The sequence below is a fragment of the Suricata suricatta genome, chromosome 17 (assembly GCF_006229205.1).
Source record: "Suricata suricatta isolate VVHF042 chromosome 17, meerkat_22Aug2017_6uvM2_HiC, whole genome shotgun sequence".
NCBI classification, from domain to species: domain Eukaryota; kingdom Metazoa; phylum Chordata; class Mammalia; order Carnivora; family Herpestidae; genus Suricata; species Suricata suricatta.
This window is the reverse complement of record NC_043716.1, coordinates 56,576,663-56,601,882: the sequence shown is the minus strand read 5'-3', so window position 1 is coordinate 56,601,882 and position 25,220 is coordinate 56,576,663. Positions and strand designations below refer to the sequence as shown.

The window sequence follows — 25,220 nt, the reverse complement described above, 5'->3', positions numbered from 1 at the left end:
GCCCGGCCGCAGCGAGCGCCAGCGCCGCTCGAATTCCTCCTCTGCCTCGGTGGCGCCCTTGGCGCAGAGGTAGGACAGCAGCAGGTGCACCTCCTCCGCCGTGGGCCGCTGCTCGGGCTGCAGCCAGCAGAACTGCATCACCTCGTACCTGCGGGGCCGGGGAGGCCTGGGGCTCAGCCCTGCCCACGGCCCCTGCCCAGCCCCACCCAGGGCGCCGCCCAGCCGGGACCCCATTCCCCAGCGCAGGGGAGCAGATCGGCCCTCCCCATATGCCGAGTCCTCCAAGGGCAGCGAAGAGAACTTCCAGGTGCATTCCTGGAACCCCAAACCTCCCAACCCAGAGGTTTGGAGGCCTCAGCAGGCCTAAGTGCTTCTCCGTGAGTGCGCCCCACCTTGGCTGCAGGTGAGTTTGAGTTTTGGGTGAAAAGGCCCTTTCCGTTGTGGGCTCAGGATGGGGCCCGGAGGGGAGAGGCAGGGGAGCTGAAATCCCAGGCGCTCACACTCAGAGCGCCCTCCTTGGCCTCGACCTTTCTGCGGGGCCTCTGCGCCCAGCCCGGCGGCCCGGGGTCTCACCAGCGGTCAGACAGCGTCAGCTGCAGCTGCGGCTTGGGGAGCTTCAGCTGCTGCTCCCGGACCGCGTAGGCCAGCACCTGCCGGTCGGAGTGGTGGGGGTAGGGCTGCGCGCCCAGCTCGAAGAGCTCCCAGATGGTCACACCCAGGGACCTGCGGAGGCAACGGCCATCAGCAGGGGCAGCGTGGCTGGCCACGGCACAGCTGCGTGGGATCTCAGAGCCGCGGGCACCGCAGGACGGCCCCTGTTGCCACACCAGTGTCCTAGGGACACCCCTCCCAAGGCCCAGCACCTTCCTTCAGTAAGCTGGCAGGACGTGCCACCCGGCCAGGCCCGAGCCTGTGTCCAAGGCACCTGGGCAAATAAAAGCTGCATGGTGTTTCCACAAACTCAAGTCCATCCCTTTGTCCGTGTGCTCGTTCCCTGGCTGCGATGAAGGTCAGACACTGGTCCAGGGGCAGGAGCTGCCCTGGTGAGGCTCCCAGTCCTTGGGTACTGCTGGGGGCTACAAGCAGGGAGGGGCGAGTCTAGGTGCACCCCAGCCTGGCAGGGGTGAGCCCAGGGAACAGGCGGGGTGGCCGGAGCAGTGAAAGAAGGTTCCTTCCGGTGTACTTCACCCAGCTCCTGGGGGCCCCAGGCTGTCCCAGGAGACCCGGAACATGAAGAACAGAATAAATCTGACAACAGAGAAGTCAGGGGGCCCAGAACCATCTAAAGGACCCCAGTCTGAGTGCAGCAGGGTGGGCAGGTAGGGGAGGTCAGTGATGGGATGGACGGGCTGATGGGCCACAATTAAGTGATTCGGGCTTGCTAGGAGCAGAGGGAGGACAGATGGGCCTGGGGAGCTGGGGGCGGGGTGGGGGGAGGGGCTGGTCAGGCAAAGGGACCACCCCGGGGGAACCTCTGGAGGCTGCAGGGCCACACGGCAGTGGCGGGAGATCACCAGCCCCTCCACAGAGGACACATGGCACCTGCTGCCGCCCAGTGGGCTTTTCAACCTGACCCTAATGTCTGTGGGTGTCAGTGGATCCTAGGGGCGGGGCAGGGCCCAGCAGCCCCACCACCTACAGAGCGGTGGGCCTGCACCCCTCCAGCATGGGGGGTTTGGGGGGGGACTCAGTCCCCTCGCGCCTCGCTGGCCTGTGGGCCCTGGGTCCTCTCTGGACATGGGACATGCATCTGCCAGGCACCAGGCCTGGCAGCCGTGAGCATGACAGCAGCGGACGGAACCCGGCGGGCACTGAGCGCAGGGGGCTTACCATACGTTGCTGGCCTTGGTCTGGTCCACCACCAGCAGGTTGCAGTGCACCTCGTCCACCAGCTCGGGTGCGATCCAGCGCAGCGGCACCCACAACTGGTCAGCGGTCACAAAGTAGTCCTCCTGTGGGCGCAGGGCACAGGGTCACCCCAGGGTGCCAGCGGCTGCCTGACCACCCTCCCGCGGCCCCGCCTGCTTACTCTGTATTTGCCGTGGGACAGGCCGTAGTCGCCGATCTTCACCGTCAGGTCGGCTGCGAGCAGGCAGTTCCTCAGGGCCAGGTCCCTGGAGGGTGGGAGGGCGGGGGTCAGGGGCCGCGCCAGGCTGGGGGCACTCGGGGTGCTGAGGGGCCAGCCCGCTTGCGGCCAAGGGCGTCGCCGTGAGCCGACGGGAGGGAGCGTCTGAGAGGCAGCCCGGGTCCCCCGCCCCGCCCCAGGGCTCCCTGGGGCATCCATGTGGACGGGCCTCAAAAGTGACGATGCAGACAAGGAAATCGAGGCCCAGAAAAGGCTGGAGCAGGCCGCGGGGCCCTCGTGAAGGCGCCGTCTTGCCGCCACCGGACCCCTCTCCTGACCCAAGCTGCTCACACGTCAGCTGACCCGGCCCGGGCACGAGCCAGCCAGGGACACTGCAGGCTTCCTTCCCACCCACAGCTCCCCAGAAGGTGAGCCTCGATGGGGAAACTGAGGTCCTGAGTGTCCCAGGGGATCCTGCCCCGCCCTGCTGGCCCCGCCTGTGGCACTGTGGGTTCCCCCCCCCCGCTGCATCCAGCCAGCGGCCAGCCTGGGCTGCGGGCTTCTGCGCTGCCTGCTGGGCGGCCACAGGGGTCCGGGGGCACAGGGCGCATCCACCAGGACCACAGACAGGCCTGCGCCTGCCGGGTGTGCGGGGGCCTGGGGCTGGGCGGCCCGGCGGGCAGGTCAGGAAGCTGGCAGCCGCCCTCTTCAACAAAATCACTGATGCTGGAGTCGTACGCGTCATCACTCAGCACCAGGATATTGTTGGGGAGGACGGCCCGTGCGGCGTCGGGGCCGCGTGACCGCGACCACTTCTTCCGGGCACACCCCCTCCGCTGGGCACCCTGGTCCGTCCCTCCGACTTCCAGGGCCAGGGTGGGAAGCGGGACAGAGCCATCCCTCCCCGCTGGGGTCTAAGGGAAACAGAGGCCAGCAGGGGCCCGTGCGGGGCCAGTGGGTGGCTCTGACCACCCCAGGGACAGAGGATGGGCCCTGGGCCCTTCTGTGTGCTGCCCCCACCCCCATCTGCTGGTTGTTTAACCAGATTCCTCCCACCAGGGTCCCTGGAGGCTGAACAGACACTGGGCCAGCTGACCCTCACCCAAGCCCCGAGGCAGGGCCGCGCAGAGCCCCCAGCCCCGCCCCCCTCACCTGTGCACATAGTTGTTGCGATGCAGGTGCAGGACGCCACAGGCCACCTCGCAGGCCATGCGCTGCAGGGTCAAGGGGTCGGGCGCCATGGACTCCGCCAGCCGGCAGCTTCGCAGGTAGCCCTTGAGGTCCCCCTGCCAAGAGAGGCAGCCCTGTCACCGCCCAGCCCCTCCCCCTCAGGGCCTGTGGATAACCTGGGGGTGCAGCTACCCAGGGGAAGCTGCCAAATGCGCCCCCTTGTGGCCGGGTCTCAGTAGGACAGCCCCACAGGCGGAGGGCACTTTCTCTACTGTCCCTGCAGCCCCGGGCAGCCCTGCCGGGCCAGGAGGACCACGTCCTGTGCACAGACCATTGGGGCCCACATGCTCGCCACCTCCCCCCTGGCAAGCGGCAGACAGGCCATGTGAGCAGTGACGCCCAGGCAGTTCGGAACACAGGGCAGGTGACCAGAGGGTCAGCTGCCAAATCCCTGAGCTGCTGACACTGCTCAGCTCCGGAGAGGGCCTGGCCATGCTGGGGAAGCCCCGGGGGTCACAGCAGCCGCCAGGAGCCCAGGAACCAGAGAGCGGGGGCCTGCACGCCACAGGGACCCATCTGCCCAGCACGGCTCAGAACAGGAGAGAGCCCCGTCGGAGGGAAGGGGTCCCGGGGGCATCTTGCAGGCACGGCCACGGCCAGAGAACACGCTGCGTGAGGCTGAGGAAGCAGAGGTAAGTGGAATTCAGGAAATGGTCTCCACTCAGCAGAACAGGCGGCTGGGCCCGCTGCACATCCCCTCCTCCCGCAGGTGCCTTTGCCCAGGAGATGCCACCTCCGGGGAAACGTATGGCCCCCAGGAGTGAGGAGGGGTCCCCAGCTCAGCAAAGGCCCCTCTGTGGAGAGGCTGAGCCCTCCATCTAGATATCTTGGACAGGCGCTCCGGGCGGAGGGGCCGCGGGGCCTGGGAGCGGGGACTCACCATGGGGCAGAACTCCATCACCAGCAGGTAGGGGGTCACTTCCGCGCACTGCGCCAGGCACTGAAGCAGGTTGCTGTGCTGCAGAGCCCTGTGGGAGCCGACACGCTGTCCCCCTGACTCGAACCCAGAGCAGGAGGGGCCGGGCGGGCAGGGTGGGGGGCAGGCTCTGCAGGAGTGGGGGAGGAGCAGGGACAGCACAGAGCTTGGCTTTGTCCACAGGGCCCGCACCCCACCCCATGCCGGCCCGGGCCCTGCACCTGTAGGGCTGCGCCTCCTCCAGGAACTGCATCTGCTCCTGCACGCTGGCGCTCGCCTTCAGCTCCTTCACCACCACCTGCGTGCTGCTGAGGCCCGAGTTCACCTCCCCCAGGAACACCTGAAGGCACGCGCGTCACCACGGCGCCCAGGGCTCAGCCTCCGGGCCCTGTATTCCCCTCTGCCCTCGAGCCCGGGCCTGGAAGCCTTGCTTCGCTCATCTGCAAAAGGGGGGCTCTGGGCCCCGCCCGGGCGGCCCCTCCCAGCAGAAACATTCAATCTTTGCCGCCATCCCAAGGCCCCCAGCTGTCCTCAGCTCTCTCTCTGGGGGTCTGCAGGGAGGAAGAGGCACCTGTCGCCCCACCCGGGCTGGGGATCAGGGAGAAGCCAGGACGGAGACTCCGCCCCCTCCCCCAGCCTCTCAGAGGTACTTCCCAGCATCTGACAGCAGGAACCCCACAGGAGGGGCTCGCCAGGGTGGGGACCCCAGGGCTGGGGCGGCTCCCAGGAGATGCAGGTCTCCACCCTGCCCGTCTGCCTGCCAGCCCCTCTCCCCCACCCCACCCCAGGGTCACCAACTCACCTTCCCGAACCAGCCGTGACCAACCTCCTCCAGGTACAAGAGGCTGTGCCGGCCCAGGTCTGTGGACTTGAGCAGCTGCACTGTAACAGGGACGGGGGCTCAGAGACCCCAGCTCAGGCTGTCACTGCCCCCATCTTCCCTTCCCCGGCCCATTCAGGGGCTGCCCACTTGGCCTGTTCTGGGGAGCTGCCCTGAGTCCCCCAGAGCCAGGGCCGCAGCTGGGAGCCGCCATCAGGAGCAGGGCGCCTGCTGCCCAGGGGAGCTGCGGACCTGCAAGTCACACCCGGGCATCTCTCTGGGTCGGTCTGGGAAGGCTGTGCCTCACGCTACAGGGACGAGCCCGGCTGAAGACCTCCGGGCCTGGAGCCAGGACCAGTGCACAGGCAATGCCAGGCAGGCAGTGTGGCTGGGCAGGCAGTGTGGCCGGGGCCCAGCCCATGGGGAGGAGGGCGCTGGAGCAGCCCGTCCCCTCACCCCTGCCACAGGCTGGCATTCCAGCACCAGGAGCACCAAAGGCTCCTTTGTTGGGGTCCGCTTGGCACAGCCCCGCACGGAGCACACTGGGCCATTCTCCTGCAGGCTGTGCTGGGTGTAGTCAGGGGAGGAAGGGTCAGTGAGGGCCCCAGAGGAAGGGCCAGGGCTGCTGAACCCACTCTGCCCTGTGCCCACAAGGGATTCCCCGAATTCTGCTCCCACGCCAACCGTCCTGAGATGCCAGGAGAGCCCCAGGGGTGGGGGGCCGCTCCCAGAGAATACTGGCCTTGGTGCTGAGCAGAATTTAGGGTGGGGGTGACCTGGGCCCCGAGGCTCGGGCTCCTGCCCCTGGGCCCCAGCCTGTGGGCTCCTCCTCCACAGCCTCCAGCCCTTGACCTCCAGGTGGGCGGCCCCCCAGCATCACCTGAAATCTCTCCATCCCCAGAAATGAGGACCCTACAGAACTACCCGTGAACGACAGAAATGGAAAGAACCAGGCGGCGGCCGCGCCCCCTCCCCCGCCCCCCCCCCCCCCGCCCCAGCCCCGCCCTGTCAGAGACAGGCGGGAGAAGCCAAATCTCTAAGATTCTTCAAGGTCCCTGACACTGCCTGCAGGTGACAGGCCCAGGCAAGGCGGGGGCGCGGGGGAAGGGATGTCCCCTGGGATGGTTACAGTGTCCAGGGTCAGCACGGGCTCAGAGAGCTCCACGGTCGTCCAGGAAGGGGGGCTCCTACAGCGGGCTGCCTGCCTTCAGGGATTAATGGGGTGTCGATTTGGGCCAGTCAACAGCTGTGCACATGCCTTTGAGCCCCAGGCCCTGCTGGCTTGAGGGGGGGCAACACCCCAGAACCCTGGGCCCTAGGGCTCAGGACCCAGACCGGTGCCCTAGGGGCCCCCAGCCCTTGATGAAGTCTGAGCTTCAGGGTCACGGGTCTGGCAAGATGTAGAACAGAGCAGGTGAGGTGGGCCTCTCCCCCCAGGGCCTGAAGCTCTCCCAGGGTGCTCCTGGGCACAGGCCTTGCCTAGAGATTCCAGGGAGGGGACCTGAGGTGGGGCTGCCACAGAAGCCGCATGAAGCCGGGGACCGTCCCCCACCCAGACACAACTAGGGGTTCCCACAGCATCGGCCTCCAGCAGACAGGGGTTCGAAGCCCAGCTCGGACACTGACCTATAACCTCACAAGCTTAGGCCCCCATCGGCCCTGTGGGTGGTCACCCTGATGGGGAGACCCCAGGATGGGGAACCAACGGGAGGTCAGGCAAGGAAGCCACGGGAGGAAGCCCCGGCCTGCCCCTGCCCCAGCCCCCAAGCCCTGAGTAAAAGGCCCATTCACAGCCCCGCCTACAGAGGGAGGCCCAAAGAGCCCCTCCTCCCTGAGTGGGTAGGCCACACACACAATGGAGCAGGCCCAGAGAGGGTGGTCTAGGGTCAAGCGTCCAGGGACGGCAGAGGAGCCCCTCCTCCCAGACCAGGGCAACAGGTCCCTCGCCCCTGGGGCCTGTGGCCACCCCCTCGCACACCAGGTTGGGGAGCTGGCGGGCAGAAGGCTGACCCTAGCCTGCCCACGGTGCCCCCGGTCCCAGCAGAAGGGGACTCACCCCTGCCCTTTGCCACTCCCGCCCCGGGGGGCACTGGCTGCTGAGGCCAGAGCCACACCTTCCCCACACCTGCGGGCCGACCTGGGGGCTCACTCACCTGAGCGCCCCGGCTGCTTGGCCATGGGCAGGGAGACCTCGGTGAGCGGCAGCACGTACACGTCCGGCCCGTTCTGCGCCCCTGTGGCCGGGGAGCCCTGTGCCGAGAAGCCGGCGGCGAATTCTTCCCCCTCAGCATTCTCAAACTCCTGCAGCGGTAGGGGGGCGCCAGGCTCACAGGGAGGGCCAGGCCTCGGGGGGTGAGGGCGGGGCAGGGGGGCAGAGGGCCCCAGGGTACTGGACAGGCTCAGAGAGGGCCCAGCTCTCACCTCTTCTGGACCTGGGGGTGGAGCGGGCTGGGAGGCCTGCCCCAGAGGGGCGACACCACCGGCTGTCCCTTCCACCCACCCTCTGGCGCCTCAGGGCAGAGAACACTCAGCTCTCCTAGCCCCTCCCCCCACTCCTGGGGACACCAGCTGCCCAGAGGGCCAGCGGGCTGCTGTCTGTTCTGTGTTGATTGGTCGTGAGGAAAACCAGCCCCCCGGGGCCAGAGCCTCAAGCGTGGGGGCCATGAGCCACATGGCAGCAGCGCCTTGCCCAGCCCAGTCCACCCTGACCAGCTGGGGTGGTGTAGGCCATCCTGGCCCCGCGCTGGCCGGGGGGCGGGGGGGCGGGGGCCAGAGGCAGGAGCCCAAGAGGTAGAGGCCAGCTGCCCCCTGCCCAATCAGTCAGCCCCCAACTCCTGCCACCCCTCCCCCCTGCAGCCCACACCCTGCCCAGCCTCTGAACCCAACCTCAAGGTTAGGGCTGGAGAGTGGGGACGGAGATGGGGGTTCCATCACCCCAACTACCCTGCTCCCGTGGAGAGGCTTCTACGCACCCCTGCCCTGTCCAGAGAAGGAGCATTCTGGAGCGCCCAGAGCCAGGAGCCCACCCCAGCCCCAGGCCAGGCTCCCTGCCGCCTCCCACAGCCGTCTGCCTCCAGGCTGCCCTGGACCTTGACCCAGGCAGGACCCCACCTGGCTGGCTGCTATTTTGAACCCCCGAGGCTGCACCTGTCTGTGGGGAAGACTCCTCCCACCAGGCCCAGAGCACATTCCGGAGAAGAGCCCAAGTCTCAGAAACCCAGAGCCTGATCCCAAAACAACTCCCACTAAAACAACACCAGCTCTCCTCTCTGGAGCCCACAATCCCACTGCCCAGGTGGGGAAACTGAGGCCCAGACGGTCCCACCCATATGCACAGGCGGCTGGACTGGCAGCCAGGGGGCCTCAGTTCCTCCCTCGGTGCTGCGTGACCCTGGGACCCTGGGACCCTGGGACCCTTCTTCCTCCTGGTCTCTCTGTTCCCAGCTGGTGTCCCTGTGGGTCAGGCCTTGTCCCTGCCGGACAGGACAGAACCTTGGGGACAGGGGGAAGGGGCTGGTGCCTGCGACAGCCCCTCTGCCCAGGGCCCGCGAGCCCACCCTTGGGGCCCTGGGATGCCAGCCACAGCCCCACGCACCCCACGGGGGCCTGGCCCCAGCCTGTACCTGCTGCTGCCGCCCGGCGGCCCGCTGGAAGGTTCCGACACAGCGGGCGAGCAAGTAGGACAGTGTGAGCATCGCCGCCCGGCCCCTTCTCCCAGCAAGCTCCACGGGGGTGCCCAGCCCTGGGCCCCCAGAGACCAGGCAGGAGCCCCCAGTGCAGGCGGGCCCTCCCACCCACGCGTACTGGGGCTGGAATGTTCTGGGCACCATGTTCTCCAGGGGGTGAGGAGGGCAAAAGTAGGAGGGGCCGAGGCTGGCCCTTGTTTGGGGCCTTGTTCTCGCAGGGTCCTGAGGAGGGGCTGACCTATACAAGGCTCCCCCACCCCCCACACCCATGACCTCATGGCTCTGACCCCAGGATCCTGCCGGGCCCAGCTGGTGGGTGCCCGCAGGTCAGGGAGACAGCCTGGTGCAAGGAGCCACAGTCCTGCCACCGAGGCACCCAGGGAAGGGGGGCCCTTGTCAAAGACAAGCCCTTTGTCCTCACCCAGCAGGTGGGCAGCTCCTGCAGACCCCCTCGGTGACCTGCCATACGGGGGCGGGGGTGCTGTTTCTCTAAAATGGGGTGTGGGCCACTTAGTCCGGACACTGACGGAGGCCACAGGGCGGCTCCTCCCCTCCTAAACCCGCCAGGCCCAGGAATCTGACCTCCAGCCCAGGGCAGGGGGAATGACCACAGCCCAGCCCGCTATTTGCTAAGTCGGCGGGAACTCAGCCCATGTGGGCGGGGGGGGGAGGGGGGCGGGCAGGGAGCCTCTGCTTGGGGTTCTCAACTGGCTCAGTGCTCCCAGCTCTCCCTCCCTCAGAGCTGCAACCAACTCCCCAGGGGGTGCCCCTCAGCCACCATCATCAGGAGGGGGCCTCAGCCCAGAACCCAGCCCAGGGCCCTTGGCAATTAGCTCTGGGGGGCGGCCACGTGAAGACGGGGTCGTGCGTTTCGCTGATGCTCCGTGAGTGTAACCATCACTGCCAATGTGCACGGTCCCCTGACTTCCGGCCCCGGCACACAACCCCCACCCCGTGGGGCAGAAGGTGCCCAAGTCAGGTCCAGCTGGCATGGTGGTTGTGGCGCAGGGAAAGCGTGTCTGGGTGGCTTCCTGCTGCCGGTTCGAATGAGCCTCGCAGACCGCTGGGCAAAGAGCCCCCTCCTCCACCAGGCACCAGGGGCCTCTGGGGAAGCGAGTCCCCTCCCACCGGCTCAGGAACCCTATGAGCCCCTTGCAAGGACCACCCTCACCGCCCCAGAGTGCCCACTGCGGAGTGGCCTGGCCCTGAGCTGGGAAGCATCCACCCCGAGGGGCTCCAGAATGGGGGGGGACACTGGGCCAGGTCTCCAAAAGCCTCCATGCCCTCCTGTTGGTAGCCCCCCAGGGGAGGGAAGCTCAGGGCTGAGTGGACACAGTGGGCCCATCCCCTGGGACCCCCAGCCCTCACCTTGAACCCGATTCCACCCTTCTTACAGCACAGACAGGCCAGCATGAGGGCGATGACAGTGAAGAGCCCGGAGAAAGACACGGCCACCACCGCCAGGGAGGACGACCAGGAGAGCTCGCTGAGGGGGGCGCCGTCTGCCGGGGGAGAGGGGGTCACAGGGCAGCCTCCGAGGCTCTGGTCCCCCCGACTCACCCTGTCCCTCCAGTGCACCCAGGGCCCAGCCAAACCCCTGAGTCCCCAGCCCACCCTGACCTTCCTTCTGAGACGGGCCACCGGGCTCAGGGCCGAGCGGCCATCGAGGCCCAGAGCCTGCAGTTCTGCAGACGGCCACTGGGCGCCGCTGCAGCCTCACTCTTAGGATGCAGGGCCGGGAAAGCGGCTGGAGCCTCCCCAGGTCCCAGCTGTGGGGGTTCACGGACACCCCTCCATGAGGCCAGGGCCTCGGGGCTGTGGGAAGCTCCCTTCAACGTCTCTTCCAGACTCTGGTCACCCCACGTCCCCTCTCTGAAGCTTGCCCCAGGGGCTGCATCTCCCCAAAGTGAGGATGGCACCTCTGCAAGGCAGGGAGGCACCCTCAGGCCCCACCGTGCAGGCCGCTGGGGACCAGAGCCATGAGACAGGCCTGTCCGGCCTCTGAGGCACAGGGACCCCACTGTCCCCAAGAAGGTGGCACTGTGGCCGCTGGGCAGCGGAGTCCCCCTGTGCAGCCTGGCGTTTCCAAGTCACCCACTTTCTGTCCTGGAACAGCGGGACCCCCTCCAGCAGCACCTGGTCCACAAGGCCCCCCCTCGTGGCTAACCCTTACCAGATGGGGAACCTGATGTGTCAGGACAGCGTGACACGGCCCCCCACACATCCGGGTGGCCCCCACGCCCCCAGCTCTGCTCATCCAGTGCCCACGGGCCAGCATGGCGGGGCCAGCCCAGGCGTCCCCCAGACAGAGGTGGGCACGGCAGCCTGCCCCTCCTGTCCTGCCACGCTGTGCACATCCTCCCCGAAGACCTCTGTCTGTCTATCCCGTTTGGCCCCTGGAGGTTTTCAGCCCCCTCGGCCCCAGCGGCCGGCCCCTCGCCCTGCTGCCCAGCCCGGCACACCTGGCATCCCGGGCCCATCGGTTCAGGTCAGAGCCGGTCTCAGCAGGGCCTCACAGGGTCCTAAACGGTCACTGAGGTGGCCCCCAGGCCTGACCCCCCTGGACAGGAGGAAATGAAGGCTCCACAGAAGTGAAGAGCCTGCCCAGGGTGGCAGAGCTGACCTCTGACTGACGTGCCCCTGTCCCCGTGCCTTCTGCGCCGACATAGGAACCCAGGGCTGCAAGCTAACGTGGCATCTGGGAGGGCTGCCTGGAGGCAGTGTGAGCCCAAGGGCCTAGTAAGATGGTGAGCACAGCCCGGACTCCTGCTCGGGTCTCCAAGTTCTGTCCCCCCACACACGGAAGCAAGAGGCGCCCAGTAGCAGGGGCCGGGCAGGGCCAGAGAGGCTGGAGGACAGGGCCACCATGGCGGGGGAAACAGGCTAGGCCTGCACCAGGAGGTGACCTGCGTGTCCCCATGCCCAAGGGATCAAAGCAGACGCCCACCCTGGGCCGCCGCGGGCCATTGGGGGGGGTGTGCGTGAAGTCCCGGAACTGGGCTCCGACGCTTGATAGCACACGGCCCACAGGCTCTGGCCCGCTGTGTTTCCTCCCAAGCTGAAGAGCCCTGGCCCCCTGCACCCCCAGGCGCAGTCGGGGCCCTCAAGGGTGCGCCAGGCCATGTGGCCCACTGGGCGTCCGGCGCACTCTTCTCCTGGCTGGTCCCCCCCCAGCACACACCATCCTGCACCTCCTCTCCTGGCTGGTCCCCCGGCCTGGGCAGGACTTCCGGCTGCGAGGTCCTTGAAGAAGGCAGCAGGCACCATGGTCCCAACACCCACCCGCCCAGCAGGGCTGCACGGACGGCACAGACTGCCTCAGGAGGCCCAGCCTCAGCCTCCGCCCTCGGCCTCCACCTTCAGCCTCCAGCCTCAGACTCCCCTCTCAGCCTCCACACTCAGCCTCCCCTCTGTGCGCAGAACTGGGGGCAGGGAGCAAGTTCACTGGAAACAGGGTAGCCACACTGCAGGGCCTGGGGGTGGCCGGAAGCATAGGTTGAACCGTGGGCCCAAACCCTTTGAGGGGTGACTCCAGCCTGGGGGCAACTATAGGAGGGGGGGGCGGGGCTTCTAGAGGAAAACCCCAGAGGGCCTCCTAGAAGCAGCCCCTAGAGCCCACCCTGCCACCCTCAGTGCCTTGCAGGCTGGGCGGGTCACAGTTATGGCATAAAAGGCCTTTTCCGTTGTCATTAAGGTCCTGCTGCGGGCAGGTGATCACGCAGGGAAGGGACCGCGCGACGCAGACCCTTCAGGCGAAGGAAGACGCGAGGCGTAAAAGCCAACACGCTCTCGAAGCGGAACTGCCCCTGAGGAGGGACAACAAAAGCTGCGGCAGGCAGCAGGCACCGGGCTCTGCCCACCAGGACCCCCGGCGCTCCGGCGGCCCTGTCCCTGGCCCCGCCTCCGCACGTGCCCTCCAGCAGGGGCCGCTCCCACACTGGACCTTCTCTTGCCAGTTACGTTGAAAAAAGCACTTCCGTCCACGGCAGAAGCCACAGGGCGGGTGAGACAGAGACCTCGGGGCCTGCCGCCGCCCGCTCCCCAACGGGACGCCTCCTCCATGGCCTGGTGGCCCGGGCACCGCTGCCCAGCGCTTCCGGGTCATTTCCAAACGAGGTGCCGCATTCTGGGAAACTGCACAGCCACGCTTAGGAACACCGCCTCACACTTATGGGGCACCTGCTGTGTACCGAGGGTCCCGCTCCAGGTTGCAAAGGGGTTGGAGCATCTCTGGGGAGCAGGGCGAGAGAAGGAGTCAGAACAGAATCAGGTGCCCGGCCGGGCTTCCCCCTAAAAGGAGAATGTAAGTTGTTTCTGCTGTCAGGTGGGGGCAGGTGTCCGGGTGGGGCTGTCACATGACCTAGATCACCACACACACCTCCCCAGGCACCTGTCAGCAAGTCCTGTGACCTTAAGGGTGATGAAACTCTAAACTGGTGACAGAAGCTAAAACCAGCAGAGCGAGGTCACTGGCCTGAGGCTGATCACACGTGGAGACGCCGTGATCCGGAACAGCGCCCGGGCTGCGGGGAGACGCCAGCGGAGCCCGGCCCCGAGGAGCCGCCGCAGCCAGGCTGGCCGGGCAGAGGACAGAGGGGCCGGCGCAGAACGTGGGCGGCGGCGGGCTTGAGGGGCCGTGTGGGGGACCAGCCGCCCCTCTGCACATGGCGGTGATTCAGACTGATGTCTGGGAGTCAAATCGTAGCGCCCGAGAAGATGAGAGGGAGACACCAGGCTTCTTCATGGAGAAGAATGTTTAAGCTAAAAGCAATGGAGGGAATCACAAGATATCGATGGCTTTGGTTCCATCAAAATTTATGTTCCTTAGAAGCCCCAAACTAAAGGCAAATGGCGAGCCAGGAGAAGCGATTTCCAGAACGCACATTACTCCATGGGCCCCACAATCAGCGAAAATAAAAATGTACGTTAAGACCCCAGAACATACACCAACAGACTAAACAGAGGCCATGGGAAAACATTCAGCCTCGTCTGTGATCAAAGCAGCGCAACTCAAAGCACAACGCCGGCCTCCAGCCGGAGCGAGTTCTAGAAGCCCCCCTCCCGGCTGAAGCCAGGGCACCGGACCCAGCCGCCAGGCTCCCCATGCGGGGCTCGGAGCATCAGCCGGAAAGCCGTTCAGAGATGTGGGCGCAGCATCTTGGGGACCAACCTTCTCATTGGCCAAGTGATTCCTTGTCTGGGAGGGTTTTTTTTTTAATGTTTTATTTTATTTTTGAGAGAGAGCGTGAGCAGGGCAGGGTCAGAGAGAGAGGGAGACACAGAACCGGAAGCAGGCTCCAGGCTCTGACCTGTCAGCACAGAGCCCGACGCGGGGCTCGAACCCACAAACCATGAGATCATGACCTGAGCCGAAGCGCCGGACGCTTAACCGACTGAGCCCCCCCCAGGTGCCCCTGAGAATTTTTTTTAATGTTTACTTATTTAGGGGGGAGGGACAGGCAGAGGGAGCGGGACACTGTCAGCACGAACCCTGATGTGGGGCTTGAACTCACGAGCCGAGAGATCAGGACCTGAGCTGAAGTCGGATGCCTAACCGACTGAGCCCCCCAGGCGCCCCACCTTGTCTGGGAATTTAGACCAAGAGACTGACCCAGGGGGGCGCGCAAGCCCCGAACAGATGGACGGAGGGACAGGGTATTAACACGGCAGACAGAAACACGCCCGGGCAGACGTCACGACGGCGACCTTTCTAAGAATAACAAGCCGGAAGAGGCCTCCGAGAAGGAAGGCTCGAACAAAAACAATGGAACATCTGCAAACGGAACCAGAAAAGGGAGCCGAAGAAGTCTGCGAAGTGGACATCTCGACGTGATGCTACCGAGGCAAAGGAGGACAGGCGGCTGGGCGCCGGGCAGGTGTCCGTCGCCGGACTGTGCGGCCCGGGGCTCGTGGGCCCCCAAGCTACGTGCGCGGCGGGCGCAGGTGCGGCGACAGCGCTCCCCCGTCGATGAGGCTGAAAACCGGAGGCCGGCCTCAGGCTTGCTCATAAATCCAGGTCACGCTCGTGTTAACAGTTCACCTGGAAGAAAACCTCCCAAACCGTGGGCACTGCCTGCCGCTCTGGGGGGCGTCGGGCCACCTGGTTGCCTGCACGTTCCGTGTGGCCGACCATGAGCATGCGCGCGCGGTACATCTAGAATCCAGTGCGTGTGACTGCCCGTAATCGTCACTCCCGGACCCACATTCGCCTGGAAAGACCCACACGGCCACCGCGCGCGCGGAGCAGAGCCCCGGCCTCACTGAGTCCTGGGCTCTGCCCCCCACACCCCCTCAAACCCCACTGGGGGTGCCCCCTGGTCAGAGGTCAGTGAGGTCTCCCCCAGGAATGATGGGGACACAGAAGGAAGGTAGGGGTGGCTGCAATCAGGCAAGAGAAGGGGCAGTGACCCTGGTGCTGTCTTCAGGCCCACGGACCCACCGCTGGGACTCGCCTGCATCGCGCAGAAAGGACAGTGGGCTGGGCGGCATTCTGGGCCCCGGGGCGGCCCTCCTGCCCCCTGTCCCCCTCAGAACCCACCCGGCTGTCCCGGCCTGGACTCTGCTCCCCAGCCCCGCCCAGGCCGCTGACGGCCGCCAGCCGAGTCAGGACCTGCCCAACCTTCCGGAGTCTTCCAGGCCATTCCTCAAACAGGACGGGAGCCATCTTCAAAAACACCATCCAGCAAGGGCCCCTCTGAGCCATCCATGCTGACCTCGACTTGCCCTCAGGCTGGGGGAGGGGACATCCCTGGGGGCCTGAGACACATGTGGTACTAGGGAGCTGTGCTGAAGGAGCAAGGCCTGTCAGCCCTCCAAGCTCCACACCGCCTGCCTCGGTTTCCCCGGTCTCCCCTGGAGAGGCCACAGCCTGCTGCCCACCTGGCATTGCCATGATTTTTGTTTCATTTTTAAATTTATTTTATTCGGGGGGGGAGGGGCAGAGAACAAGGGAGGCAGAGAATCCTGCTCTGTCAGCACAGAGCCGGACATGGGTCTTGAACTCTCAAAACGGTAAGATAATGACCTGAGCCCGAGCCAGACACGCAGCCAACTGAGCCCCCCGGCACCCTGGTGCCCTGACATTTTTAATGGGAGTAAGTGTGGTGAGGCCCCACTGGTGGGGAGCGTCCGGAGCAGCAGAAAACGGGGCGGGGGGGTTGTTGGCAGAGGCTGTGCGATGGGCAGTGGCTGCTAGTGGCGCACTGGGTCATTATGGGGGGGGAGAACATTCTGGAACTAGAGGGCGGTTGCACAACACCGTGCACTAAATGCCCCTCACTGTTCACTTCCAAATGGTTCCCTTCACCTGAGGTGAGCGTCAGATGCCCGTGGAGGCCAGGTCAAGGGTCACGTCCACTACAGAGAGTCCTGTCCGTCTCGGCCAGATGGCCTCTGCTGCCCGCACCTCGGAGAGCTCACCCCCCGGCCCAGCGTGCCCCGGGCCCGTCACGTGCCAGGCCGGGCTGTCCAGCCCACGGGGACGCCGGGGCAGGCGCCCCGGCCAGGCATCTGAGGACGGCCTGGCACCAGTCCCTCTGTCCCCATGCCTGCCCGGTGATGCACACGGGGTCCTGCTCAGGAAGGAACCGCAGCCAGGAGGGCGTTCCGCCGAGTTGACAGGATGGGGCCCGTGAGCAGCACTAGGGGTGGCGGTCCGCGTGCCCCGGGGGTCAGGGCCAATGTCCCAGGGAGGCTCCAGTGACCCACCGCCTGCCCCAGTGCCTCAGCTGAAGCGAGCAGGATTCTGGGGTTCCCAGGGTGGGGGGGGCCAGCAGGAGGGCCCCACCCCCACCAGCCATCCTGTGGGGGCAGATCCAGTGCTGGGGGCCCGAGGGGGCACAGAGGTTCCCACGAAGGTTGGTCTGTGGGCCCAGACGTGGAAGTTTTTCCCAGAGGAAAGGAATTCGCGGGCAGGGACGCGGGCGCCCTCTGCCAGGTTGGGGCGCTGGCATGGCCAGGCGCCTTCCTGGGGGGCCAGGCCCAGGTGTCTCCTCCCTTCTCCCCCCATATCTCAGAGGTCAGCAGGAGGGATGACAGGACGGATCGGTGACTGAAAACAGAGCCCCTACTTGTAAGAGAGGCTGCGGGCGCCGGCGTGGGAGTGGTGGCCACAGACACATGTCCACATGCACGTGCTCGCACACGCCGGCCTCCGGGGCCTGGCCTCCCGCACGGGCCTCCCAGGACAAGAGCCACACGGCAGGACACAGCCCACAAGAGCTGGGGGGCGTCCAGAACCGCCACGGACCGCCCCCAGGCTCACCTGAGCGCATCCAGGGGGGAAACCAAGGCCCACCCTCCCCGCCCCAGAACCCGACTCTGGGCAGGGGCACAGCTGCCCAGGCCCCACCCCCCAGCAGGTGCGTCGGCGGGGGGGGGGGGCAGGCTGTGGCCCACCTCCCCCACCCTAGAGCCTCCCACACCGCTTCACCACCGAGTCCCGGTCTCCTGCTCTGTGTAGGACGGAGGGCGCGTGTAGGGCACAGGGCCAAGGGTGGCCTGACACCGCACGGCTCGATGGCGAACAGGTGGTCTGGAAGTCCCGCACCCCAAAGACAGAGGTGGGGCCCTGAGGTCAAGGCACTGCCCCTTCCAGGAGGGGCAAGCGTGAGTGTCTGTTAAGAGTGACAGGCCTGGAGCCAGCGGTCACAGCTCAAACCTGGCAGGGTGCGGACAGCCTGCCCGGGCAGCCATGGCCCCGGGCCAAGTGGGGTCACAGCAGCCGCTCCCCCAGGCAGGTTCTTTCCGGAGCCCCCGACCATAGGTCCGCGGACAGCGGCCCGGCAGCTGGTGTGGCCGGGGTCAGCCCCCCTTCCTGCTGTCGCTGTGGGTCGGGACCCAGAGCCCATAGGGGAAGCATGGGTCCCAGCTCCCCAGGGGCAGAAGACCTCCACGGGGGCCTGGGGCCTTCCTTCCGGAGAAGGGGGAGGGGAACAGCACACACATCCTCAGGTCCTTGTACACGGGTACCCTCACACACTCAGATGCACACACACTTGCTCATACACTCACACACATTCACACTCCCCCAACCACACGCACCTCTGCGTCCTCACAGGCACATGCACGTGCCTGCTCCCAGATCGGTGCACGCACTTGCACACGCACACGCTCACACTCCCAGCCACCATGCACGCTCTCTCAAGTGAACACGGCAGTCTGGGAGTGGGCACACGCCCAGGGTCCCTGTCTGGTTCCCGTCCCAGGACCGCACCCCAGGGCCCGCAGAGCAGCGGCCAGCTCCACCCCCACATCAGGCCAGCTTGTCACACACACAGGGACAGAAGGAAGCTCTGCAGTCTGCACACTGTCCGGTGACACATGAGAAAGCACAGGCCTGGCCAGCACCGCTGCAGAGCCGCCTCCTGCTCCTCGGGCCCACTCCATGGCTGGAGAACTGGGAACATGGGTGTGCGGCCCCCCTCTGGCAGACACATGGTCCCCTCTGCACAGACGCTTGCCCACTCGGCCCCCAGCCTCGTCCTCATGTCCTCCAGAGACACGCACGCCCAAGGCCCGCACTCCACTGGGGGGCTGTGGCTGACATCCCGGGAAGCAGGCCTGACTGTTCCGTCCACCTGGGGACCCTGTTCTGACACACGCCGGCCCGAGGCCGCCCGAGGGGCCCCGGCTGGATCCACAAGCGCCTCTCTTGAGCTCGGCCAGGGTGGGGACTGCTGGGGACAGCAGCTTGGCAGAGCCCCAGGGGCCACTGGGCTCAGACTCGTCCAAGCCCCAAATTTCCTGCCATCCTTGCCTCCAAGTTTCTGCCGGGGCAGAGTCAGGGTGAGGCCAGCTAGGGAAGGAGGAGGGCAGGGGCATCCCCCGGGCCAGGCGCGGCCTCAGCCCCCGGCAGGAACGCGCCCTTGGGGTCCAGGACAGCTCCCGCCGAGGCTCAGCGGCCTTGAGAAGCCCGAGCGGCAGTCCAGACATCTGAGCAAGACCGTTCCTCCGGGCTGACCATCTCCGGGGACGGGAAGCTGCCTCTTGAGGGACCTGCCTGTGCCAGGAAGACCAGGCACCTTTCCAGAATAAACAAGATGCCCAAACGCTCAACAACCAGCCTGCTGAGAAAATGACAGGGAGGAGGAGGCAGCTCTCACGGGCGGCGGCCCCAGGTCCCGCGGCGCAGGGCTCCACTGTGACCCGCCAGGCCGCCAGCCTGGTGCCCCAGAGCACGGCGTTGGGAAGGACCCGGCACCTGGGCCAGCCCGCTCAGCAGTGCGAGGGCCACGACACCCGAGTCTGACCAGGGGCTCGGCCCCTGGCTGTGTGAGCACCGCCCCAGCCCGACGCGGGGGAGGCCGGAACCGGCATCAAGGCCCCGAGAGGCCTCAGCGGTGCCAGGCGGCCGGAAAAGGCACTGGGCAGCCCATGGTGTCCACTGCGGCTGCCCGGCCCTGAGTGGCTCCCCATGTTCTCCCAGCAGGGCCCCGACGGGCGTGGGGGGGGGGGGCGGGAGCAGGGCCTCAGGGTCCGCGTAGGGACACCAGTGTTCTAAGACCCACGGCTCAGATAGTTGCACAACTGCGTGAGTGTAGTGACCGCCACCAAAGTCCACTTCGAGGGGGTGAGTCCGGGGCGCCAGCCTCAATTGGTTGAGTGTCTGACTCCGGCTCAGGTCATGATCTCAAGGTTCCTGAGTTCGAGCCCCATGTCCATCGGGTTCGCTGCTGTCCGTGTGGAGCCTGCTGCAGAGCTCTGTCCCCCCCACCCTTCCCCCCTCTCCAAAAAAAAAAAGCAGGGGAGAGGGAGTCCTTTGGAATGTGACTTATATCTCAACAAAGCTGTCAGAGGGAAGTGGGGGACAAAAGGCAATGGGAGTCCAGAGCAGGATCCCTGACAGACAGCCCCTCCAGTGCCCTCAGGCGGGAGGCTGAGCAAGAGCCACTGGGTCCTCCTTCCCGGCGGGGGGGGGGGCGGGGGGAGCCCCAGCACCTGTTGGAGACCCCAGGTGGCCCCGCAGCCCCAGGCAGCAAGCGTGGGTGCAGCCCTGTCTGTTACAAAGTCACCATGTCCCTCGACAAGTGGCCCCTGCCCAGCGGGCTCCCAGCCGGGGCCCGAAGCCACACGGCAGCCCCGGGCAGGAGCGGCAGCAGACCCCACAGGGCCCCGTGGAAAACGGGCCCCCTGCGCCCCTGCTTCAAACTCATTAAGAATTTGAACATGGCAGGAACAGGGCATGAAGCCTGCGGGACCCTCCCTGGAACCAGACTCCAGCGAGGACCCCCGGGTCCCCACGACTGTCCTCAGCACCATCCTGCTGCCCGGCTCAGCGCAGGGGGGGCCTCGGCAGAGCCCGGATGCAGGACCCAGGCTCCCTTGCTCCCAGCCCGGCTCCCTTGCTCCCAGCCAGGCTCCCGCAGACGGACAGCTTGCCCCCTCGGCCAGCCCGAAGCCGGCTGTTGGGGCACACCGACCAGCGGGGGGGCACCACCGCACCCTCGCGGGCTGAGCGGGGCCAGGCTTGGCCGCCCCCCGCCGTGGGAGGTGACCTCTGGTTGCCAGGACGCCACTGCCTCAGGTACATGCGCTGGGACAAGTGGCCCCTGGGCCACCCAGCACCAGCTACTGCAGGGGCCCTGCCCATTCCTGTCCTGCCACTTCCTCCGCCACGGCCAGAGCAGGGGAGGCGGGGGGCCTGGTGACCACAAGCCCCCATCCCCCGGGGCGGGACAGGGGAGAGCAGCCCCTGTCCTCCCGGAAACCCCCACGTACCCGGCTCCTGGCAGCTGCTCCCACGTGGCTCCGACCGCTGGCCCAACCCCAGAGTGACCCTCGGGACACCCCTCACCCCGCTCGGGTTCCCAGGTGCCCCGCCCCGGCCCTGCCACGGCCCGAGGAAGTCGGGGGCCTGGCATGGACACGGCCCAGACGGGACGCCTGGGAACTGGCTCCAGCCCATGGTCCCAGCCTCGGCTTCCTCTGCGGCTTCCTCTGCGGGGGGCGGGGAGGCCTCGGGCCGCAGTCCCGCTGGCGCCCCTGGGACAGGCAGTCCTGAGGGTGCCTGTGCCTGGAGGCCTAACTTTCCTCCAAGACTCGGCCAGGTGGGGGGCCGCCCTGTGTCTGCACAGGTGCCGGGGGCTCCCGGAGCAGCACATCAACCAGCGGGGGTGGGGGGACAAGCGGCCCTGGGGCCCCAAGTCCTGGGTCAGGGCCGCGCTCCCTCGGCGTCCTGCCTGCCTCTCCCAGCTTCTGGACGCGCCAGGCGGCCTCCTGTTCTCCTGCAAGGACCTCAGCTTCGGGACCCAGGCCCGCCTCGAACACCCACAGAGACGCTATTTCCAAACAAGGTTCCATCCTGCAGCCCCAGGTGGGCAGGAGCTTTGGGGGGGGGGGCGCGGATTCCACTGCAGGGGGAGGGCAGGCTGCTCAGAGGAGCTTCCCAGATAAAGGAGAGGCAGGTGCCCCAGGCCGTGACTGCGGGGCGAGGCGCCCACCCGTGGGGGAAGCTCGGTGGCTGGGAGACGGCAGAGGCAGCCTTAGAGGGCCAGCCGCCGGGGCAGATGGCGCTAGGCCCCCAGGCCTCAGGCCGCCCTCAGCCACGACCCCCACCCAGGACGCCCTAGCGCCCACTCAAGCCAGCGGAAACCAACAGCAGAACAGCACTGTGGGTGCGACAACCGGAGGCCAGGGCCCTGGTGGGGGCTGAGTGGGCCGCATCAGCCGGGCCCACGGACAGGGGGTGGCAAAGTCCTCACACAAAAGCCAGAGGCACCAATATGCCTGGCTCAGGGTTGCCCACGGCCGGGGAGATGGTCTGGCCTTGGAGGGACCAGGTCCAGACCAGCCTCGAGTTCAGGCCCTGCCTGCTGAAAGGGGCACCCCTGGCAGGCGGGGCGGCGCGGACGGGCAGGCCCCCTCTGCCCCAAGCAGGTGACCACGAGTGCTAGGCTCTGCCTCAGCAGGTGTGCGCGAGGTGCGGGTGTGCGTCCATCTGTGTGAAGAGGCAAGTGTCAGGCGTGCACCTGTGTGCACGCGTGTGTGCACGTGCTTGTGCACAGGCGTGTGACCATGTGTGCACACAAGTGCAAGTATGTGTGAGGGTGTGTGTGCACAGGTGTGTGTGAGCACGTGTGTATGGTGTGTATCACCTTTACTCACACAGGGGCATGTGTGCACCCGTGAGTGTTAATGCGTGGACGAGTGTGAGCCTGCGTGCTTGCTTGCGTGGGTGCTGGGGCCTGTGGGGGGGAAACAGCCCCCCTGCGGGAAGGGCAGAGCCTGGCTTCCCTGAGAATGTGCTGGACGCAAAGACACTCTCCCCTCACCCCCCCGCCCCTGCCCTGAGGGGCATGGCTCCCCCTGCTGACACAGGACCCACCCCCTGGGGGCACAGGAGGCACAGGCCTGAGCAGTCAGGGTCTGGCAGCACGTGCCTCCTGCCAGGCCCCAGGGCAGCCTGGCTCACGTGCCCACTGCCTGCTGCCTGCTCCTGGGCACCCCCGTGGTCCTCAGCTCCCCCACGTGTGCCTCTCCCTGCGTCCCCTTAACCCACCCAGGCATCACCCTAAGGCCCTGGGCTGGGTGCCAAGCGAGGGAGCTCCTGGTGGGCCCAGCTCTGGAGGAGGACCAGGCAGGGGCCCGGCGGGAGCCGAGAGGCAGGGGGAGCAGGCCGGGGCTGCCTTGTCTTCCGGGAGCTTCCCCAGACCCCCAGTCCCACCAGCCGGTGCCCAGGGCAGCCCTGACTGGCATCGCCAATGCTCGATCACTCGGCGCACCGCTGACCCTCCCGTGACCCCCAGCAGTGGGCACCGCACTACCTCCCACCTCACAGCTTCAGAAACTGAGGTGCCACCAAGAGGACCACGGGGCCAGGGAGGGGGCTTTCGGGGAGAAGCCAGAGCCGGATGACAGCCCCTCAGCTCCAGGCCCGCCGGGATCAGGGACTCACAGGCTTGCCAGAGACAGCACCTGACCAAGGCCCGCACCCGCCAGGCACCTATGAGGCCCCTCAGGCCTCCCCTGGGCCACTCCCCCAGCAGACATGACCCTCGAAACCTCGAGGCCACACCATCACGACACTCCCAGCCCAGCTCAGCTGCTCCTGACCCTCCCTGTGACACTCCATCACCCCTCAGGTGGTGGCTCCCACCTGGTCTCTTGTATGCGGACTGAGTCTCAGAGAGGTGGAGTGTCCGCCGGGCCCAAAGCCACAATGGCTACGTCTACCAAGAAATCCCACACGCTCACCCATATCCTGGGAAAGAGGACCCCAGAAGGGAGAGCCGCACAGGCAGAGGGGAGGGGCCCCAAGGCCACACCCCGACGGCACCTGGTCCCGCCCACACCTGAGAGCTGGGGGCCCAGACGGGCACTGGTTTAGGTGAGGCCCCGCAGCCCCGGGCCTTACTGGAGCAGACACAGCCTGAGCCTCGAACTCAGCCCCCTTCTCCACATACCTGCCACCATCACCACCCCCACCACGGGGACCACCCCGGAGTCCCAAGAAAGCCGCACGGCCGGGTCTGGTGACTCTCTGAGGACTCCCTGCCTGGGCCCGGCCTCTCTCTGTCCACCCCTGGCTGGTGGGCAGCCACAGAAGCAAACTTCAAGATGGCCAAGAACACGGGTCTTCCCTGCTCTCCGGGCTTAGCGGCCCCCAGGAGGGCCCCTTCCTCCCGCCCACTCGAGCAGCCACCTCTCTCCACTCCGGGCATGGAGAAGCGCCCCAGAGCCACCTCCAAAATAGCATCTCTGTTCACTCCACGAGGGCCTGGACGGGGGCACTGCCATTCCATTTTACAGATGAGAGAACAGCCGCAGAGAGGCGGGTCTGGGCAGAGACTCCAGGGCTGAGAGGTGGGCTCTGAACGCTGGGCACCTGGCGGGAGGCCACGGGACCCCACCGTCCTTCTCCCCAACACTCTCGCGGGGCCAACACGGAGCCCCGCACCCCCGCCCGTCTCCCAGGACCGCCCCTCCCGCGGGAGGACACAGCTCTGCCCTTCACTGAACTGGCAGAGGAGACCTCCCCTCAGCCGCCTGACTTTTTTCCCTGTAAGTCATTAAACTGACACATTATCATTACACTGATCACCGCTGTTTACGCAAACACTCGCAGAAGCACAGAGCACTGTTGTTCCTCTAAAGTGGGGGAAGGGTCTCGTGCCCGGGATACACCCGAGTGTAGGAAGGGGGCAACGGAACCCCACACAGGGCGAGTCTGGCCCCCACAAAGAGTGCAAGAGGCCGGATGGGGGGGAGGGACTCCATCCTGGTCAGTCCTGGCACGAGTGCCTGTGTGCCCACGCAGGCGTACACGTACACACACACACACACACACACACACACACCCCGACCCTGCTAATAGCTCCTAGGCCACCGCTTCCTGAGGCTGGACCCCCACCTGCCAGAGGGTACTCTGCCTGCACTACTGGCCTGCAGCGGCCTGGATGCCTGTCCCTAAGGCTGCCCAGGCACAGGGCTGCTGCCCTCACGCTCCGGGCCCGCTGGGCCGCCAGCGCCTTCCCCGAGCCCCGGGGGCTGGTTGCCCGGGCATCTCTTCCGAGGGATGGACACGCACACCCTAAACCCGACAGGCTTCGCGTTAGCTCCCTTCTCCCAGCAGCAAAGGCCTTCAGATGGGGCCGTGCCCAGGGGGCCCCACGCATGGCTGCACACACCCGGCGCTGCTCCAGGGAGGGGACCCGAGAGAGCCCGTCCCATGTGCACCTGGCTTTGTTTTGGCTGGATTCGCCCGTGCCACAGCTCCAGTGACATGTGGGTGGGACTCAGGCCCCCCGGGCCCTGGCTCCAGGGCAGGGATTTCTCTTCCACGCTGGTGGAGGAGGCCCGGAGCTGGAGACGGAGGGAAGAAAGCCTCCCACGTCCCGGTGACAGAGGCAGGCCTCCAGCTGCCTCCGGCTGCTGGGCCCATTGCACTCGCCCACCACTGCCAGGAGGCCGGGCAGCCACCGGCAGACATGCTGCCAGCGCCCCCGGTCTGGCAGAGTAAGAGGCTGGGCCCCAGGGCCCCTGCAGCCAGCCAGCCAGTGCCACCTCGGCCTGCCCTGCGCTGTCCAGGAGGTCCGGGCTCCCACCGAGGCCCTTCTCTTCTGAGCCTCTGCCCAGCGGGCTGTCCTGTGGTGGCCGCTGCTCCCGATGCCCTATGCAGGCTACAGGGCAGCCAGGCAGGGCTCCCTAGAACTGGCCCCCCAGAACCGGAGGGGCCTCACACACTAAGACCATGGGCGGGCAAGGGGTCATGGTGGTCTGGGACCCAAAGCAGCCCTCCCACATCTCCCAGGGAGCCCCTGATCTTGGCCAATTCCTCCCCGGGACACCTGGGGCCAATGCAGGCCTCCTGCCCCAGTTACCTGCGCCTCCGCGGCCCACCCCCCTGCACCACCGCCTGCCCACCTCCACGATCCGGGCCTCTAGGGGGTCCTTCCCAGAGCAGTTCCTCCTACTCGGGGTGGGGAAAGGGTTAATTTCCATGCAAAAGAAGAAACCGTGGCTCAGGAAGCATCATGTCCGCAGTGGGGGGACTGGGGGGGGGGG

The 25,220-nt window shown here is 66.8% G+C and overlaps 1 protein-coding gene across 1 annotated transcript in view; it reads right to left on the bottom strand.

Moving 5' to 3' along the window:
* AATK (apoptosis associated tyrosine kinase) overlaps positions 1 to 25,220 on the bottom strand; it is a gene marked incomplete at its 3' end in the record, with an annotated part of 29,371 nt that continues 4,151 nt past the window's right edge. Inside the window, exons 4-14 of the mRNA XM_029927115.1 lie at positions 25,037 to 25,125; positions 10,086 to 10,219; positions 7,185 to 7,332; positions 5,014 to 5,093; positions 4,433 to 4,551; positions 4,176 to 4,263; positions 3,218 to 3,351; positions 2,030 to 2,114; positions 1,831 to 1,952; positions 574 to 723; positions 1 to 148 (exon numbers count right to left, since the gene is read on the bottom strand). Of these exons, the coding sequence (XP_029782975.1) occupies positions 1 to 148; positions 574 to 723; positions 1,831 to 1,952; positions 2,030 to 2,114; positions 3,218 to 3,351; positions 4,176 to 4,263; positions 4,433 to 4,551; positions 5,014 to 5,093; positions 7,185 to 7,332; positions 10,086 to 10,219; positions 25,037 to 25,125 (1,297 nt within the window). The remainder of the gene's footprint in view (positions 149 to 573; positions 724 to 1,830; positions 1,953 to 2,029; positions 2,115 to 3,217; positions 3,352 to 4,175; positions 4,264 to 4,432; positions 4,552 to 5,013; positions 5,094 to 7,184; positions 7,333 to 10,085; positions 10,220 to 25,036; positions 25,126 to 25,220) is intronic.